Raw genomic sequence first — 19,975 nt, forward strand, 5'->3', positions numbered from 1 at the left:
TCAAAGATAATTCTATGGGCAGAGATTCACTCTTGCCATCTATCAGCTATCCATATCCCAGGAGTAGAGAACTGGGAGGCGGATTTTCTAAGTCAACAGACTTTTCATCCGGAGGAGTGGGAGCTCCATCCGGGGGTATTTGCACAGTTGATTCAACTTTGGGGCAAACCAGAACTGGATCTCATGGCTTCTCGTCAGAACGCCAAGCTTCCTTGTTACGGATCCAGGTCCAGGGATCTCAAGGCAGCACTGATAGATGCTCTAGCAGCGCCTTGGTCCTTCAACCTGGCTTATGTGTTTCCACCGTTTCCTCTGCTCCCTCATCTGATTGCCAAGATCAAGCAGGAGAGAGCTTTGGTGATTTTGATAGCACCTGCGTGGCCACGCAGGACTTGGTATGCAGATCTGGTGGACATGTCATCCTTTCCACCATGGACTCTGCCGCTGAGACAGGACCTTCTACTTCAGGGTCCTTTCAACCATCCAAATCTAATTTCTCTGCGTCTGACTGCTTGGAGATTAAACGCTTGATTTTATCAAAGCGTGGTTTCTCCGAGTCGGTCATTGATACCTTAATACAGGCGCGAGAGTCTGTCACCAGGAAAATCTATCATAAGATATGGTGTAAATATCTTCATTGGTGTGAATCTAAGGGTTACTCATGGAGTAAAGTCAGGATTCCTAGGATATTATCCTTTCTCCAAGAAGGATTGGAGAAGGGTTTGTCAGCTAGTTCCTTAAAGAGACAGATTTCTGCTCTGTCTATTCTTTTGCACAAACGTCTGGCTGAGGTTCCAGATGTTCAGGCGTTTTGTCAGGCTCTGGTTAGAATCAAGCCTGTGTTTAAACCCGTTGTTCCGCCATGGAGTTTAAATTTAGTTGTTAAAGTTCTTCAAGGGGTTCCGTTTGAACCTTTGCATTCCATAGATATTAAGCTCTTATCTTGGAAAGTTCTGTTTTTAGTAGCTATCTTCTCGGCTCGAAGAGTTTCGGAGTTATCTGCTTTACAATGTGATTCCCCTTATCTCGTTTTCCATGCAGATAAGGTAGTGTTACGTACCAAACCTGGTTTTCTACCTAAGGTAGGCTTCGGCAACTTCTCTTTCTTTTTGGCTAAGAAGTATAATCCGCTTAGCTTATGAGACTGCTGGCCAGCAGCCTCCTGAGAGAATTACAGCTCATTCCACTAGAGCAGTAGCTTCCACATTGAACAGATTTGTAAGGCGGCGACTTGGTCTTCGCTTCATACCTTTTCTAAATTCTACAAATTTGATACTTTTGCTTCTTCAGAGGCTGTTTTTGGGAGAAAGGTCTTACAGGCAGTGGTGCCCTCCGTTTAAGCGCCTGCCTTGTCCCTCCCTTCAACCGTGTTCTATAGCTTTGGTATTGGTATCCCACAAGTAATGGATGAATCCGTGGACTGGATACACCTTACAAGAGAAAACAAAATTTATGCTTACCTGATAAATTTATTTCTCTTGTGGTGTATCCAGTCCACGGCCCGCCCTGTCATTTTAAGGCAGGTGTTATTTATTTTTTAAAACTACAGTCACCACTGCACCCTATAGTTTCTCCTTTTTCTTTCTTGTCTTCGGTCGAATGACTGGGAGGTGGCAGTTAGGGGAGGAGCTTTATAGACAGCTCTGCTGTGGGTGATCCTCTTGCAGCTCCCTGTTGGGAAGGAGAATATCCCACAAGTAATGGATGAATCCGTGGACTGGATACACCACAAGAGAAATAAATTTATCAGGTAAGCATAAATTTTGTTTTCTCACTCTTTTCTCATTTTTAAAAGCTGTACTAGATTAGAAATAAATGATCAAAGAAAAGGTGTTTATTTTGAAGTAGTATATATAGATAAAGGGAAAAAAAACTGGAAGATGATTGGTTACTTAAAGGCATTTATAGCACATCTTTATTAAAACTGATAAATTAAACTCAATCTGAAAAATATTGCTAACATTTCGGATCTCTTTTTATAAATAGGATAGTTTACCATCACTTTATAGTGCCATAAAACATTTTTGAGTTATGTGTATATTATAAAAGGGTAAACTGAAGTTATACAGTGTGTGGAGCAAAAAAAAGCTTAAGTATCTTAATAAAATTTCCATAGATCTGCTAAATTACTTACACTTTGATGTAGCTTGCTCCACCCTCCTTATCAGTGTCTTACTCCAAATCTTTGTGGTATCATGTAACAAAGTGTGCAAGGGAGGATAATTACCTATGCACGTGAGGGGGAGTTGAGGAGGGACAACAGGTACTGCTATTGTTTGTGGCCATGAGGCTTGCTCGTTTCCATGGGGATAATGTCACATGCTTTCTGAAAGCTTTAGCATTATACTGTGTACTGCTTTAGTCGGGTGTCATGTGACTCTGCCCCCTACTGTGAATGTGCATTCTGCAGAAGCTATGGCCTGGATAGCACCTTCCATATATGGAAATGCCCAGGGGGGAGCTTGCTGCAATCAAAACTGCCTGAATTAAAGGGGTTAATGGGGGTTAAAACAGAAACCATTTTGCAGGTAAGCTATGGCTGCATTATATATTTATAAACTTATGTTAGTTTATACTGTTTTATGTCCCTTTAATGTAAAAGTCTGAATTTAGGAGTAATTCTGGATTTTGGAATTCCGGATTTGATGATTTGCGTGCGTGCGTGTATGTATGTATGTGTATGTATATGTGTGTATATGTGTGTATGTACATGTATATGTGTGTGTGTATATATATATATATATGTATGTATATATGTATGTATATGTATATATATATATATATGTATGTATATGTATATATATATATATATATATATATATATATATATATATATATATATATACATACATATATATATATATATATGTATGTATATATGTATATATGTATGTATGTATGTGTGTATATGTGTGTGTTCAGTATGGCCTAGCACTCTCGACGACCGGCACTCACCGGATTTAACAAGGGGTGAAAACACTTTATTCCCTTATATTTCACCCCTTGTTAAATCTGGTGAGTGCCTTCTATTTTTTGTTATATTTACATATTTGTAGTGCACCCGGTACAATAACGGTCGTCGAGAGTGCTAGGCCATACTGAACACGTGTATATATATATATATATATATATATATATATATATATATATATATATATATATATATATATATATATATATATATATATATATATATATATATATATATATATATATATATATATATACACATTTGAATATAATTAAAGTTGCTATTCTTTTTTTGCAGATCTTGACAAACTGGACAATGAAAAGAAAGAGCTCATCCAGAATGACATAGCAGCCTTGCATCATTTTTACTCCAAGAATTTGCACTATTCTGATAACGTTGCTCTTGAGCTTCTCTTTGCACAAGTAAGGTTTACCGTACTCTGCCATCCTTAACTATCCCACAATATTCTTTACTGAAAGTTTAGTGGAAGAACAGTGACATTTTGGTCACTACTATTTCTTTTAAACACTTGAGGTCTAGTGACATCAGGCAATTGGATGCAGCCGTATTTTATGCATTATTGGATGGATTTAGACTAAGATGATTTGTCACTGGTATAGTACAATAGAAAACAGATGTGTGCAAATTGATGGTGGGGGGGGGGCTGGATTATGAGACATACTGGCTATTATTTATTTATTTTTTTTAGAAGCAACACCCTGTTCTGTTACTATTTTCTTTTTGTTTAGAAGAATATGTAACTTACCTCACAATCGATGACACATAATAAGTGTAAGATTCCCTTATGGGAATGAGTAGACGCTTCATAGTATTGAGGTTAAAATGGTGAAGAACATTTTTTTTCTCCAACATTGGTGTGTCCGGTCCACGGCGTCATCCTTACTTGTGGGAATATCTCTTCCCCAACAGGAAATGGCAAAGAGTCCCAGCAAAGCTGGCCATATAGTCCCTCCTAGGCTCCGCCCACCCCAGTCATTCTCTTTGCCGTTGCACAGGCAACATCTCCACGAAGATGGTTAAGAGTATGTGGTGTTTAGTTGTAGTTTTTTTATTCTACTATCAAGAGTTTGTTATTTTAAAATAGTGCTGGTATGTACTATTTACTCTGAAACAGAAAGAGATGAAGAATTCTGTTTGTGGGAAGAAGATGATTTTAGCAGACAGTAACTAAAATCCTTTGCTGTTTCCACATAGGACTGTTGAGATGAAGTAACTTCAGTTGGGGGAAACAGTTAGCAGACTTTTCTGCTTAAAGGGACACTGAACCCACATTTTTTCTTTCGTGATTCAGATAGAGCATGCAATTTTAAGCAACTTACTAATTTACTCCTATTATCAAATTTTCTTCATTCTCCTGGTATCTTTATTTGAAATGCAAGAATGAAAGTTTAGATACCGGCCCATTTTTGGTAAACAAACTGGGTTGTTCTTGCTGATTGGTGGACAAATTCACCCACCAATAAACAAGTGCTTTCCATGGTTCTGAATTTAAAAAATAGCTTATATGCCTTCTTTTTCAAATAAAGAAAGCAAGAGAACGAAGAAAAATTGATAATAGGAGTAAATGAGAAAGTTGCTTAAAATTGCATGCTCTATCTGAATCACGAAAGAAAAAATGTGGGTTCAGTGTCCCTTTAAGGTATGACTAGCCATATTTCTAACAAGACTGTGTAATGCTGGAAGGCTGTCATTTCCCCTCATGGGGATCGGTAAGCAATTTTCTTAGTCTCAAGCAGAATAAAGGGCTTAATATGGGCTATAAAACTGGTAGACACTTTTATGGGCAGAATCGATTGCTTTATTTGGGCATTTTATACATGTTTATGCTGGTATTTCACACTTATAAACTTGGGGAACGTTTTTTAACGTCAGGCACTATGTTAGACACCTTTTCCAGTCAGGAAGGGCCTTCCCAGTTGTAGGCTGAGCCTCATTTTCGCGCCATTACTGCGCAGTTGTTTTTGAGAGCAAGACATGCAGATGCATGTGTGAGGACCTGAAAACAGTTGGAAAAGTTCCTAGAAGGCGTCATTTGGTATCGTATTCCCCTCTGGGCTTGGTAGAGTCGCAGCAAAGGCTGTAGCTGGGACTGTAGAGGGGTTAAAACTGTAACCGGCTCCGGTTTCGTTATTTTAAGGGTTAAAGCTCTGAAAATTGGTGTGCAATACTTTTAATGCTTTAAAACACTGTGGTGAAATAGTGGTAAAATTTGAACAATTCCTTCATATTTTTTCGCATATTCAGTAATAGTGTGCGCTGTTTAAAATTTAAAGAGACAGTAACGGTTTTGTTTTAAAACAGTTTTTGTGTTTTACTGACAAGTTTAAGCCTGTTTAACATGTCTGTGCCTTCAGATAAGCTATGTTCTATATTTATGAAAGTCAATGTGTCATCTACATCATCTCCTTCTGTGTCTACACCAGTTTTGCCCACGCAGGAGGCCCCTAGTACTTCTAGCGCGCCAATGCTTATTACCATGCAACAATTGACGGCTGTAATGGATAACTCCATAGCAAATATTTTATCCAAAATGCCTGCAAATCAGAGAAATCGCGATTGCTCTGTTTTAAACACTGAAGAGCAGGAGGGCGCTGTTGATAATTGTTCTGTCATACCCTCACACCAATCTGAAGGGGCCATGAGGGAGGTTTTGTCAGATGGGGAAATTTCAGATTCAGGAAAAATTTCCCAACAGGCTGAACCTGATGTTGTGACATTTAAATTTAAATTAGAACATCTCCGCGCACTGCTTAAGGAGGTGTTATCTACTCTGGATGATTGTGACAACCATAAGGAATGGGAGAAGCCCGGCATACCTTTTGTTCCCCCTCCTATATTTAAGAAATTATTTCCTATGGTCGACCCCAGAAAGGACTTATGGCAGACAGTCCCTAAGGTCGAGGGGGCAGTTTCTACTCTAAACAAGCGCACTACTATTCCTATCGAGGATAATTGTGCTTTCAAAGATCCTATGGATAAAAAATTGGAGGGTTTGCTTAAAAAGATTTTTGTACAGCAAGGTTACCTTCTTCAACCCATTTCGTGCATTGTTCCTGTCACTTCAGCAGCGTGGTTCTGGTTCGAGGAACTAGAAAAGTCGCTCAGTAGAGAGACTCCATATGAGGAGGTTATGGACAGAGTTCACGCACTTAAGTTGGCTAACTCTTTTATTTTAGATGCCGCTTTGCAAATAGCTAGATTAGCGGCGAAAAATTCAGGGTTTGCAATTGTGGCGCGTAGAGCGCTTTGGCTAAAGTCTTGGTCAGCGGATGTATCATCCAAGACAAAATTGCTTAATATCCCCTTCAAGGGTAAAACTCTCTTTGGTCCAGAATTGAAAGAGATTATCTCAGACATCACTGGGGGAAAGGGCCACGCCCTCCCACAAGATAGGCCTTTCAAAGCCAAGAATAAGTCTAATTTTCGTTCCTTTCGTAATTTCAGGAACGGACCGGGCTCTAATTCTGCATCCTCTAAGCAAGAGGGTAATACCTCACAGACCAAACCAGCCTGGAAACCGATGCAAGGCTGGAACAAGGGTAAGCAGGCCAAGAAGCCTGCTGCTTCTAACAAAACAGCATGAAGGAGTAGCCCCCGATCCGGGACCGGATCTAGTAGGGGACAGACTCTCTCTCTTTGCTCAGGCTTGGGCAAGAGATGTTCAGGATCCCTGGATGCTAGAAATAGTTTCTCAGGGTTATCTTCTGGAATTCAAGGAACTACCCTCAAGGGGAAGGTTCCACATGTCTCACTTATCCTCAAACCAAATAAAGAGACAGGCATTCTTACATTGTGTAGAAGACCTGTTAAAGATGGGAGTGATATACCCAGTTCCAACGGCGGAACAAGGAATGGGATTTTACTCAAATCTGTTTGTAGTTCCCAAAAAAGAGGGAACTTTCAGACCAATCCTGGATTTAAAGATCCTAAACAAATTTCTCAGAGTACCATCGTTCAAGATAGAAACCATTCGAACGATTCTACCCACAATTCAGGAAGGTCAATTTATGACTACCGTGGATCTAAAGGATGCGTATCTACATATCCCTATCCACAAAGAACATCATTAGTTCCTAAGGTTCGCCTTTCTGGACAAACATTACCAGTTTGTGGCCCTCCCATTCGGGTTAGCCACTGCTCCAAGGATTTTCACAAAGGTACTCGGATCCCTTCTAGCGGTTCTAAGACCAAGGGGCATTGCAGTAGTACCGTACTTGGACGACATTCTAGTACAAGCGTCGTCTCTTTCAAAGGCAAAGGCTCACTCAGACATCGTTCTGGCCTTTCTCAGATCTCACGGATGGAAGGTGAACATAGAAAAAAGTTCCCTGTTTCCGTCGACAAGGGTTCCCTTCTTGGGAACAATAATAGATTCCTTAGAAATGAGGATTTTCTTGACAGAAGTCAGAAAGTCAAAACTTCTAAACGCTTGTCAAGTTCTTCATTCTATTCCTCGCCCTTCCATAGCTCAGTGCATGGAAGTAGTAGGATTGATGGTTGCAGCAATGGACATAGTTCCTTTTGCGCGAATTCATCTAAGACCATTACAACTGTGCATGCTGAAACAGTGGAATGGGGACTATACAGACTTGTCTCCAGTAATTCAAGTAGATCAGAAGACCAGAGACTCACTCCGTTGGTGGCTAACCCAGGATCACCTATCCCAGGGAATGAGCTTCCGCAGTCCAGAGTGGGTCATCGTCACGACCGACGCCAGCCTACTGGGCTGGGGAGCGGTCTGGGAATCCCTGAAAGCTCAGGGACTGTGGTCTCGGGAAGAGTCTCTTCTCCCGATAAACATTCTGGAACTAAGAGCGATATTCTATGCTCTCAGGGCTTGGCCTCAGCTAGCAAAGGCCAGATTCATAAGATTCCAATCAGACAACATGACGACTGTTGCGTATCTCAATCATCAGGGGGGAACAAGGAGTTCCCTGGCGATGAAAGAAGTGACCAAAATCATACAATGGGCGGAGAATCACTCCTGCCACCTATCTGCGATGCACATTCCAGGTGTGGAAAACTGGGAAGCGGATTATTTGAGTCATCAGACATTCCATCCGGGGGAGTGGGAACTCCACCCGGAGATCTTTGCCCAGTTGACGCAACTATGGGGCATTCCAGATGTGGATCTGATGGCGTCTTGTCAGAACTTCAAGGTTCCTTGCTATGGGTCCAGATCCAGGGATCCCAAGGCGACTCTAGTGGATGCACTAGTAGCGCCTTGGACCTTCAACCTAGCGTATGTGTTTCCTCTCATCCACAGGCTGGTAGCCAGGATCAAACAGGAGAGGGCCTCGGTGATCTTGATAGCTTGGTATGCAGACCTGGTGAATATGTCATCGGTTCCACCATGGAAGCTACCTTTGAGACAGGACCTTCTTGTTCAGGGTCCATTCGAACATCCAATTCTGGTCTCCCTCCAGCTGACGGCTTGGAGATTGAACGCTTGATTCTATCAAAGCGTGGGTTTTCAGATTCCGTGATAGATACTCTGGTCCAAGCCAAAAAAACGGTAACTAGAAAGATTTACCATAAAATAAGGAAAAGATATATCTGCTGGTGTGAATCCAAGGGATTCCCATGGAATAAGATAAAGATTCCTAGGATTCTTTCCTTTCTACAAGAAGGTTTGGATAAAGGATTATCTGCGAGTTCTCTAAAGGGACATATTTCTGCTTTATCTGTCCTACTACACAACGTCTGGCAGTTGTGCCAGATGTTCAAGCATTTGTTCAGGCTTTGGTTAGGATCAAGCCTGTTTACAGACCTTTGACTCCTCCCTGGAGTTTAAATCTAGTTCTTTCAGTTCTTCAAGGGGTTCCGTTTGAACCTTTACATTCCATAGATATTAAGTTGTTATCTTGGAAAGTTTTGTTTTTGGTTGCTATTTCTTCTGCTAGAAGAGTTTCTGAGTTATCTGCTCTACAGTGTACTCCACCCTATCTGGTGTTCCATTCAGATAAGGTTGTTTTGCGTACTAAGCCTGGTTTTCTACCAAAGGTTGTTTCCAACAAAAATATTAATCAGGAGATAGTTGTACCTTCTTTGTGTCCGAATCCAGTTTCAAAGAAGGAACGTTTGCTACACAATTTAGATGTAGTCCATGCTCTAAAGTTCTACTTAGAAGCTACAAAAGAGTTCAGACAAACTTCTACTCTGTTTGTCGTCTATTCTGGTAAAAGGTGAGGTCAAAAAGCAACTTCTACCTCTCTTTCCTTTTGGCTTAAAAGCATCATCCGATTGGCTTATGAGACTGCCGGACGGCAGCCTCCTGAAAGAATCACAGCTCACTCCACTAGGGCTGTAGCTTCCACATGGGCCTTCAAGAACGAGGCTTCTGTTGATCAGATATGTAAGGCAGCGACTTGGTCTTCACTGCACACTTTTGCCAAATTTTACAAATTTGATACTTTTGCTTCTTCGGAGGCTATTTTTGGGAGAAAGGTTTTGCAAGCCGTGGTGCCTTCCGTTTAGGTAACCTGATTTGCTCCCTCCCTTCATCCATGTCCTAAAGCTTTGGTATTGGTTCCCACAAGTAAGGATGACGCCGTGGACCGGACACACCAATGTTGGAGAAAACAGAATTTATGCTAACTGATAAATTACTTTCTCCAACGGTGTGTCCGATCCACGGCCCGCCCTGGTTTTTTAATCAGGTCTGATGAATTATTTTCTCTAACTACAGTCACCACGACACCCTATGGTTTCTCCTATTTTTTTTTTCCTCCTGTCCGTCGGTCGAATGACTGGGGTGGGCGGAGCCTAGGAGGGACTATATGGCCAGCTTTGCTGGGACTCTTTGCCATTTCCTGTTGGGGAAGAGATATTCCCACAAGTAAGGATGACGCCGTGGACCGGACACACCGTTGGAGAAAGTAATTTATCAGGTAAGCATAAATTCTGTTTTTTTTATTGACTTGAGAAGTATGAGTGTTGCCTTTAACTCCTTAAGTATATGGAATCTTAGAAAAACTTTCTCAAAGTACTTGAGATTTTATAGCATTCACTCGTTTACACGTAAACGGAAAAAAAACCCACAACTATATATTTTTTTTAAGTAGATAGCCCAAGGTATTGATCGAGGCCTATTTTGGTATATTTTGTGCCACAATTACGCCGCCAAATGCAATCTTATAAAAAAAAATAAAAAAAAATTGTTAACTTTTTCACAAACTTTGGATTCTCACATTAGATCTATGTCCGAATGGCTTTAGAGGAGATGCAGCTTATCTGTAAAAAGCTGACTAGAAAATATCACATGAACATCTTACACACTTTGCTTGGTTGTGATCTCACTGGGTATAGCAATAATCTTGTGAGATTTCACCACAATCACAAGATTTTATAGTAAACTTCCTTGACCTGGGGAGCAAAATAAAGTGACTGTGTCTGCATATATAAGCTGAACGCTCCCTTGTAAGTGCTAGGACAAGCATCCTGACTAAATGTTTAAAGTACTTCTACAATTGGAAATTTTTAAAGTAAAATATATTTATTTTCATTATTCATGTCATATTTATTAGTCCACTTTTTACAGATATGCTGCCTCAATTTTTAAGTGATTCAGCATTGTGGTATAATGTCCCTTTAACACTTAAAGGGACATAATACTTATATGCTAAATCACTTAAAAGTGATGCAGCCTAAGTATAAAAAACCAACAGGAAAATATCACCTGAACATCTCTATGTAAAAAAGGAAGATATTTTACCTCACAATTTCCTCAGCTCACTAGAGTAAGTGCTGTGTAAATAGGGAGGGAGGTAGAAATGAACAGCAGCCAATCCGCATCAGCAGTGAGGTCATGAACTGTTTCACTGTGATCTCATGAGATTTCATAGTAAATTTCCTTAAACTGAATATGGAAATATCGTGTGTGTGCATGAGGTATGCTCCCTTGCAGGTCCCGGGACAAGCATATTGATTTGCTGCTTAAAGTCCTTTACAATGGGGTGTGAATACTTAGGACATTTTGAGGTAAAATATCTTTCTTTTTTACATAGAGATGTTCAGGTGATATTTTCTAGTCAGCTTATTACAGCTGCGCTGCATCACTTTCAAGTGTTTCAACATTTGGGTATCATGTCCCTCTAAATATCATATATGGTCTCTGAAATGGCAAACGACTGAAAACTATGCAATATACTCCTTCATAAATCAGATCTCTCCCCTTGGGGGACAATTTTAAAGCTGTAATTGTGTTCTCCAGCTTTGGTAAGATATTAAAGTGGTTCCAAATACAGTAAATTCCCCACTATATGCGCTTACAATTGTAAAAGGCTATGTCCTTACAAGATTGGTAAGGTAATGTACATATTTGTACTCTTATTAATGTTATGTAGTTGCTTATTTTTCAGGTGACCTATTGCTCTATGTTGTTTTTGTTTTCATTTTTTTGCACTAGAACAGAAGATCTGTGTTTACTTCTAAAATAGTATGTACAATGTTCACCATAACTCAGTTGTAATACATTTCCTTCTTAATATAAGGAGAGTCCACGGCATCATTCCTTAGTGTTGGGAAATACTGAACCTGGCTACCAAGAGGAGGCAAAGACACCCCAGCCAAAGGATTAAAGGGCCAGTAAACCTAGGAAATAATGTTATATAATTCTGCACATAGTGCAGAATTATATAACATTAGCATAGCTCCAGATTTAAAAAGTGAATAGTTTAAAAAGATATCACGCAAAGAAAACAGAACACCGCTCTTGGCTCTACTGAGGTCTGTTTTCTTCTGCTAAGCGCATCTGGGCACGCTGTCTAATCACAGCCGGCCCGATTGTGCTATTAAAATCAATGTAGCTCGCTACCAGACCAGAGCGGCAGCGAGCTACATTGATTTTAATAGCGCCATCGGGCGCGCTATGAATAGACAGCATGCTCGTGATGCGCTTAGCAGAGGAAACGGACCCGCTCAGTAGAGCCAGGTGCGGCGTTCTGTTTTCTTTGCGTGATATCTTTTTAACTATTCACTTTAGAAATCTGGAGCTAAGCTAATGTTATATAATTCTGCACTATGTGCAGAATTATATAACATTATTTCCTAGGTTTACTGGCCCTTTAAATACCTGTCCCACTTCCCCCATCCTCCAGTCATTCTTTGCCTTTCATCACAGGAGGATGGCAGAGAAGTGTCAGAGGATTTCAGAGTACAGGTAGCTCTCAGTTTACGCCGGGGTTAGGTTCCAGAAGGAATGGTTGTAAATCAAAACCGTTGTAAATTGAAACCCAGTTTATAATGTAAGTCAATGGGAAGTGAGGGAGTTAGGTTCCAGGCCCCTCTCAAAATTGTCATAAGTAATACCTAATACGTTATTTTTAAAACTTTGACATGAAGACTTTAAATGCTAAACAACATTATAAACCTAAAAAAATAATCACACAACACAGAATATATAATTAAACTAAGTTAAATAAACAAACATTTGCTAAACAGCATTATAAACCTAATAAAATAACCACAACACAGACTTCACTTGCATTTTTCTGCAAACAGTTCTTTCTATGCATTCCAATTTGGACTGATTTATAGACGGGAAGATCTTGTTCCTTTGAGATCTGCTCGATAGCTCAGGTCTGGTTAAACTGATTAATTTCAGCTTACTTGGCTTTGCTGCAACACAAGCGGACAGCTCCACCTACTGGCTATTTTAATAAATGCACTGCTTCTCAATGCTTTTCAATAGCAGTCACATGACTGGAAAAAAGGTTGTTATTCTGAAACGGTGTAAATTGAACCGTTGTAAACCGAGGGCCACCTGTAGTTCCTTAAGAAGGGTATCTGCCCTTCGATATGGGACTGGAGTTTTAAGTAGTCTTGTCAGCCTCTCTGTGAGAGCATTGATGAAAGTTAGTCTGCAGATGCATGGAGAGTCTTTCTGCAAACCCATCCAGACTGCCTGCTAACAGCTCCTAAGCAATCAGTATTGACAAGTTTCACTGCCTGCTTGTTTTCTCACTCAAGTCCATGTCAGGAGTGATGCTACAAGACTGTCACAGCATTGATTCTGGTAAGATCGTTTACATTTTTACTTATGTTAAAAAACGCTAGAAAACAGGGTCATAGTGTCGCTCCTTTTATCTTTATAGAATCATGGGTTAATATCTCCTGAGGGGGATTATTGCACAGTGGGGATTAATCAAATGTGATGCTTTGATTTTATGATGCTTTATGTGTGAGATTTTATTGGGCTCATAGGCTGTTTATGTGGCTGGAACGCACAGGTTTTTACTTTCACTTTGAATGCTGCGCAGCTTTAAGCTTGGCACACTTTTCTCATAGCAGGGGTGGTCCTGCCTTGCGCACCATGTGACCGAGAGTGGTCTCGCTTTCACTTCCTCTTTTCCGACCAAGCAGGCTGTCGGAGAAGACGCTATTTCTCTGCATTGTCTGGGTCTAGGAAGTGGTGAGTGCCCCAGCCATTGGGAGTATAAAGGTGCCGTTTTTTGAGAAATAAAGATTGTTTATTTTCTGTGTACTGCTGTCATTAGCTTAAGCTATGGATGATTCTGAGATATTGGAGGGTACTGCCTCTATTCCAAATAGTAATACCTGTTTATATTGTAAGGAGGCCTTGGTAATGCCCGCCCTCTCAACTATGTTCCACATGCTTTGACAACGTTATTCGGTCAAAGAAGGTTAACCCCTTTAGTACCACTGAGCCGTCCACCTCTGAGGACTCACCGTTCCGTGAGGTGCATACCCAACATTCATCTCCTTCTACACACGCAACATCCCGTAGCACTCTTAATCCTCCATCTGGAGGGGGCCTTTCCAATTTACTTCTATTATCAAATTTGCTTACTTAACATGTTATTCTTGAAGGGATACCTAGGTAGGTAGCGTGCACATGCCTGAAGCACTACATGACAGGAAATAGTGCTGCCATCTAGTGCTCCTGCTAATGTATAACATTATTACATGTTATACATATAGTGTTATACATATACTGCTATAAGAGAAAGTTTAGAGTACTGGCACTAGTTTAGTGTATACAGGAATATATGGAACTAGTAAATGTTCGGTGCTTACCCACCTAAAATATGACAGTTAAGAGAGAAAGAGGAAAGAGAACCTCAAAGAAAGCAGGTGGTTTAAACTAGCACTCATTCCTGTCTAACAATTAAAATTAAAAAATAACTTTTAATAAGTATAATTAATACCGGCCTAAATACCTAGTGTACCAAATATTTAAAACTAAGTCACAAATGTCCCCCTGTTTCCTGGCCGATAGCAGCTCCCTCGGCTTCAGGTGACAGGGACAAATGGACTCTAAATTTAAAAACAACAATCACCAAGGTGCAAATGAATACACAAAATATTTAGCAGCAAACTAGTTTCGGCTGTGCTATCAGCCTTTCTAAATGCTATGGACAAACCGAGGCCCGGGTGCCACCCCTTTATATAGCACTAACATTAACCTATCAGCCAATCAATGTTTCATGTGAGGATACTCCTACTTATGGTCCAATCCCTGTGTGTTTCGGTATTGTGACGTGCACAAACAATAGCCCAATAATTATTCACATGTTAGAAAAATTGCAAATGCATTCCAATATGTTATATGTAATTCGATTTTATTTTATTTTACGTTTTCCCCGTTGTATGTTATCAATCAGTGCACTTGGGATATGTGTTTGTGTATTTGTCCACATGTGGTTTGGATCGCTTATAAAAATTAAAGCATATGTAATTTGCAAAGTGTGCGTCCAATTCCTTCCGTGCAATATAATTAGGATACGGCGGCAGTGTTTTCTCTTGTTTTTCTCAATGTGACTATGTAATTGAGAACAGCACGTAAAAGAGCCATTTTCATTGGTCCACAAGGACATACCCTTATTTTGTGTCATCCAATCACACAACTGTTTCTCCGTGTAAAAACAAAGCAATATCGCATAGGAACATTACTGTATAATAGAGCAGACAAACCCTTTTTCTGTCATTAACCACCATGTTACCAAACATCAGGGACATTGATGCTCGTATAACCCCTGTGCAAGTAACGCTAATGTCAGGGGCAGTACAGATCTATTCTAGTGTAACTCGTGGTTAGGGAATTTGCATTGATTCGATTTTCACTAGCGTCCTAAATATCCCACACTTAGAATACTTGTTTGTCATACATATGGGAGGTAAAATTCCTTCCAATTCATGTATTACATGTATTCGTATTATATTCTGATATTATTTCCTGATTAAAAAACAATAATAATATATATAAAGGACGTTTAAAGACGTATGTTAGTTTAGTCAAAAAAGTGTTCCTGGAAATCCAAAATCCCTTACTGCAGTGAGTGGTCCGTGTTCAAGTGACATTTTCCACTATTCTTATGTATTGTCTTCCTCCGATAATGATGGTTGGATCACTACCATAGGGTGACAATCTATGTGGGTTCCAACTTGATTCTCCACAAGTAATGCTGATCTATATGCTCTTCTAATGCTTGTAATTAATTTTAGTATCACAGTTATGAGAGGTTAATCAGATGTGAATATAGGAGTGTATACATATATGAGACTTCTAATATTGAATATAGCAAGACACATAGAGTGTACAGTGTTTCTAACATCACATAGCCTATAATAGCATCATACTTTCTTAGTGTGAAAACACATATTAGTATTTAGGAATATTAGGCTAATGTTATTCATATACTATACATTTTTCTCTATAATTAACCCAGAGTATGTAAATTGCATATAAAGTTATTAGAATATGGGAAGGAGTAGGTTAAAAGTATGGGAAGTGCTATGGGCGGCCAATATACACCTTCAAATTTGTTAGTTATTACACAGAACTAGTATGATATTATATATTTAGTCTATACCTATTTTCTGAAAATCCCACTACCTCTCTCATATGAATTCCCTATTTCTAATTAAATCCAGATTGGACTTGTGGGTAGTATAGGATATTAGAGAGGAGGTTGTTAGTCAGAATTTAGTTCAGTATAATTCAGTAAATATAATACATAAATAGTGGTTTTTGTAATAGAAGAATACGGTGATCTAATAAGATGCAATAAAATAAAATAGATTGATGGAAAATACTTGTCTCATAGATTGTTATCAACATTCAGTCAGAATGGATTTAAAGAAATACCCAATAGTTATTGGCCTCGTTCATTCCATTGGGTATAGTTGAGTTTAGTCTGAAAATCCAACCTGTTTCCTTTTGAAGTAGGGTATTTCTTCTGTTATGTGTGATCAGTCCACGGGTCATCATTACTTCTGGGATATAACTCCTCCCCAACAGGAAATGCAAGAGGATTCACCCAGCAGAGCTGCATATAGCTCCTCCCCTCTACGTCAGTCCCAGTCATTCTCTTGCACCCAACGACTAGATAGGATGTGTGAGAGGACTATGGTGATTATACTTAGTTTTTATGACTTCAATCAAAAGTTTGTTATTTTAAAATAGCACCGGAGCGTGTTATTACTTCTCTGGCAGAGTTTGAGGAAGAATCTGACAGAGATTTTTTACTATGATTTTAACCGGAGTCGTTAAGATCATATTGCTGTTCTCGACCATCTGAGGGAGGTAAAGGCTTCAGATCAGGGGACAGCGGGCAGATGAATCTGCATTGAGGTATGTGGCAGTTTTTATTTTCTGAATGGAATTGATGAGAAAAGCCTGCCATACCGTTAAAATGACATGTATGTATACACTTCAGTATTCTGGGGATGGTATTTCACCGGAACTACTGTGTTAAAGGTCACTAATCCTTTTAATAACTATTCTCATGTTAAACGTTTTTGCTGGAATGTAGAATCGTTTACATTGCTGAGGTACTGTGTGAATAAATATTTGGGCATTATTTTCCACTTGGCAGTTTTTTGCTTTAATTGTGACAGTTTCGTTTCTCTTCACTGCTGTGTGGGAGAGGGAGGGGCCGTTTTTGGCGCTCTTTGCTACGCATCAAAAAATTCCAGTCAGCTACTTTTATATTTCCTGCATGATCCGGTTCATCTCTGACAGATCTCAGGGGTCTTCAAACTTCTTTGAAGGGAGGTAAATTCTCTCAGCAGAGCTGTGAGAATTCTTATAGTGACTGTGTATAAAAAACGTTGTTTTGTTTTCTTATGTACAAATTTAATTAGTGTTGTTTTTTACTAATGGGAACAAACCTTTGCTAAAAGTTGTGTTGTTTTAAAGTTTGATGCAATAACTGTTTTTCAGTTCATTATTTCAACTGTCATTTAATCGTTAGTACCTCTTTGAGGCACAGTGCGTTTTTTTGCTAAAAAAGATTATAACCAAGTTGTAAGTTTTTTTGCTAGTGTGTTAAACATGTCTGACTCAGAGGAAGATATCTGTGTCATTTGTTCCAATGCCAAGGTGGAGCCCAATAGAAATTTATGTACTAACTGTATTGATGCTACTTTAAATAAAAGTCAATCTGTACAATGTGAACAAATTTCACCAAACAGCGAGGGGAGAGTTATGCCGACTAACTCGCCTCACGCGACAGTACCTGCATCTCCCGCCCGGGAGGTGCGTGATATTTTGGCGCCTAGTACATCTGGGCGGCCATTACAGATAACATTACAAGATATGGCTACTGTTATGACTGAAGTTTTGTCTAAATTACCTGAACTAAGAGGCAAGCGTGATCACTCTGGGGTGAGAACAGAGTGCGCTGACAATGCTAGGGCCATGTCTGATACTGCGTCACAGCTCGCAGAGCATGAGGACGGAGAGCTTCATTCTGTGGGTGACGGTTCTGATCCAAACAGATTGGACTCAGATATTTCAAATTTTAAATTTAAATTGGAGAACCTCCGCGTATTACTAGGGGAGGTCTTAGCAGCTCTCAACGATTGTAACACCGTTGCAATACCAGAGAAACTGTGTAGGTTGGATAAATACTTTGCGGTACCGGCGAGTACTGACGTTTTTCCTATACCTAAGAGACTAACTGAAATTGTTACTAAGGAGTGGGATAGACCCGGTGTGCCGTTCTCACCCCCTCCAATATTTAGAAAGATGTTTCCAATAGACGCCACCACTCGGGACTTATGGCAAACGGTCCCCAAGGTGGAGGGAGCAGTTTCTACTTTAGCTAAGCGTACCACTATCCCGGTGGAGGATAGCTGTGCTTTCTCAGATCCAATGGATAAAAAATTAGAGGGTTACCTTAAGAAAATGTTTGTTCAACAAGGTTTTATATTACAACCCCTTGCATGTATCGCGCCGATTACGGCTGCGGCAGCATTTTGGATTGAGTCGCTTGAAGAGAACCTTAGTTCCTCTACGCTAGACGACATTACGGACAGGCTTAGAGTCCTTAAACTAGCTAATTCTTTCATTTCGGAGGCCGTAGTACATTTAACCAAACTTACGGCTAAGAACTCAGGATTCGCCATACAGGCACGCAGAGCACTGTGGCTAAAATCCTGGTCAGCTGATGTTACTTCTAAGTCCAAATTACTTAATATACCTTTCAAGGGGCAGTCCTTATTCGGGCCCGGTTTGAAAGAAATTATCGCTGACATTACGGGAGGTAAGGGCCACGCCCTACCTCAAGACAAGGCCAAAGCTAAGGCTAGACAGTCTAATTTTCGTCCCTTTCGGAATTTCAAAACAGGAGCAGCATCAACCTCCACTGCACCAAAACAGGAAGGAGCTGTTGCTCGTTACAGGCAAGGCTGGAAGCCTAACCAGTCCTGGAACAAAAGCAAGCAGGCCAGGAAACCTGCTGCTGCCCCAAAGACAGCATGAACCGAGAGCCCCCGATCCGGGACCGGATCTAGTAGGGGGCAGACTCTCTCTTTTCGCCCAGGCCTGGGCAAGAGATGTTCAGGATCCCTGGGCACTAGAGATCATATCTCAGGGATACCTTCTAGACTTCAAATTATCTCCCCCAAGAGGGAGATTTCATCTGTCAAGGTTGTCAACAAACCAGATAAAGAAAGAAGCGTTTCTACGCTGCGTACAAGATCTGTTAACAATGGGAGTGATCCATCCGGTTCCGTGGTCGGAACAAGGACAAGGGTTCTACTCAAACCTGTTTGTGGTTCCCAAAAAAGAGGGAACTTTCAGGCCAATCTTAGATTTAAAGACTCTAAACAAATTCCTAAGAGTTCCATCGTTCAAAATGGAAACTATTCGGACAATCTTACCCATGATCCAAGAGGGTCAGTACATGACCACAGTGGATTTAAAGGATGCTTACCTTCACATACCGATCCACAAAGATCATCACCGGTATCTAAGGTTTGCCTTCTTAGACAGGCACTACCAGTTTGTAGCTCTTCCATTCGGATTGGCTACGGCTCCAAGAATCTTCACAAAGGTTCTGGGTGCCCTTCTAGCGGTACTAAGACCGCGAGGGATTTCGGTAGCTCCGTACCTAGACGACATTCTAATACAAGCTTCAAGCTTTCAAACTGCCAAGTCTCATACAGAGTTAGTTCTGGCATTTCTAAGGTCGCATGGATGGAAAGTGAACGAAAAGAAGAGTTCTCTCTTTCCTCTCACAAGAGTTCCATTCTTGGGGACTCTTATAGATTCTGTAGAAATGAAGATTTACCTGACAGAAGACAGGTTAACAAAACTTCAAAATGCATGCCGCGTCCTTCATTCCATTCAACACCCGTCAGTAGCTCAATGCATGGAGGTGATCGGCTTAATGGTAGCGGCAATGGACATAGTACCTTTTGCACGCCTACACCTCAGACCGCTGCAATTATGCATGCTAAGTCAGTGGAATGGGGATTACTCAGATTTGTCCCCTACTCTGAATCTGAATCAAGAGACCAGAAATTCTCTTCTATGGTGGCTTCATCGGCCACACCTGTCCAGGGGGATGCCATTCAGCAGGCCAGACTGGACAATTGTAACAACAGACGCCAGCCTACTAGGTTGGGGCGCTGTCTGGAACTCTCTGAAGGCTCAGGGACTATGGAATCAGGAGGAGAGTCTCCTTCCAATAAACATTCTGGAATTGAGAGCAGTTCTCAATGCCCTTCTGGCTT

General features: G+C 40.5%; 1 protein-coding gene across 1 annotated transcript in view; it reads left to right on the forward strand.

Moving 5' to 3' along the window:
• The window catches only part of SMYD2 (SET and MYND domain containing 2), a 275,842-nt gene that overhangs the window by 105,129 nt on the left and 150,738 nt on the right, over positions 1 to 19,975 (forward strand). The window contains exon 5 of the mRNA XM_053712488.1: positions 3,269 to 3,393. Coding sequence (XP_053568463.1) covers positions 3,269 to 3,393 — 125 coding nt within the window. The remainder of the gene's footprint in view (positions 1 to 3,268; positions 3,394 to 19,975) is intronic.

Source organism: Bombina bombina, chromosome 4, assembly GCF_027579735.1.
Source record: "Bombina bombina isolate aBomBom1 chromosome 4, aBomBom1.pri, whole genome shotgun sequence".
Lineage (NCBI taxonomy): Eukaryota > Metazoa > Chordata > Amphibia > Anura > Bombinatoridae > Bombina > Bombina bombina.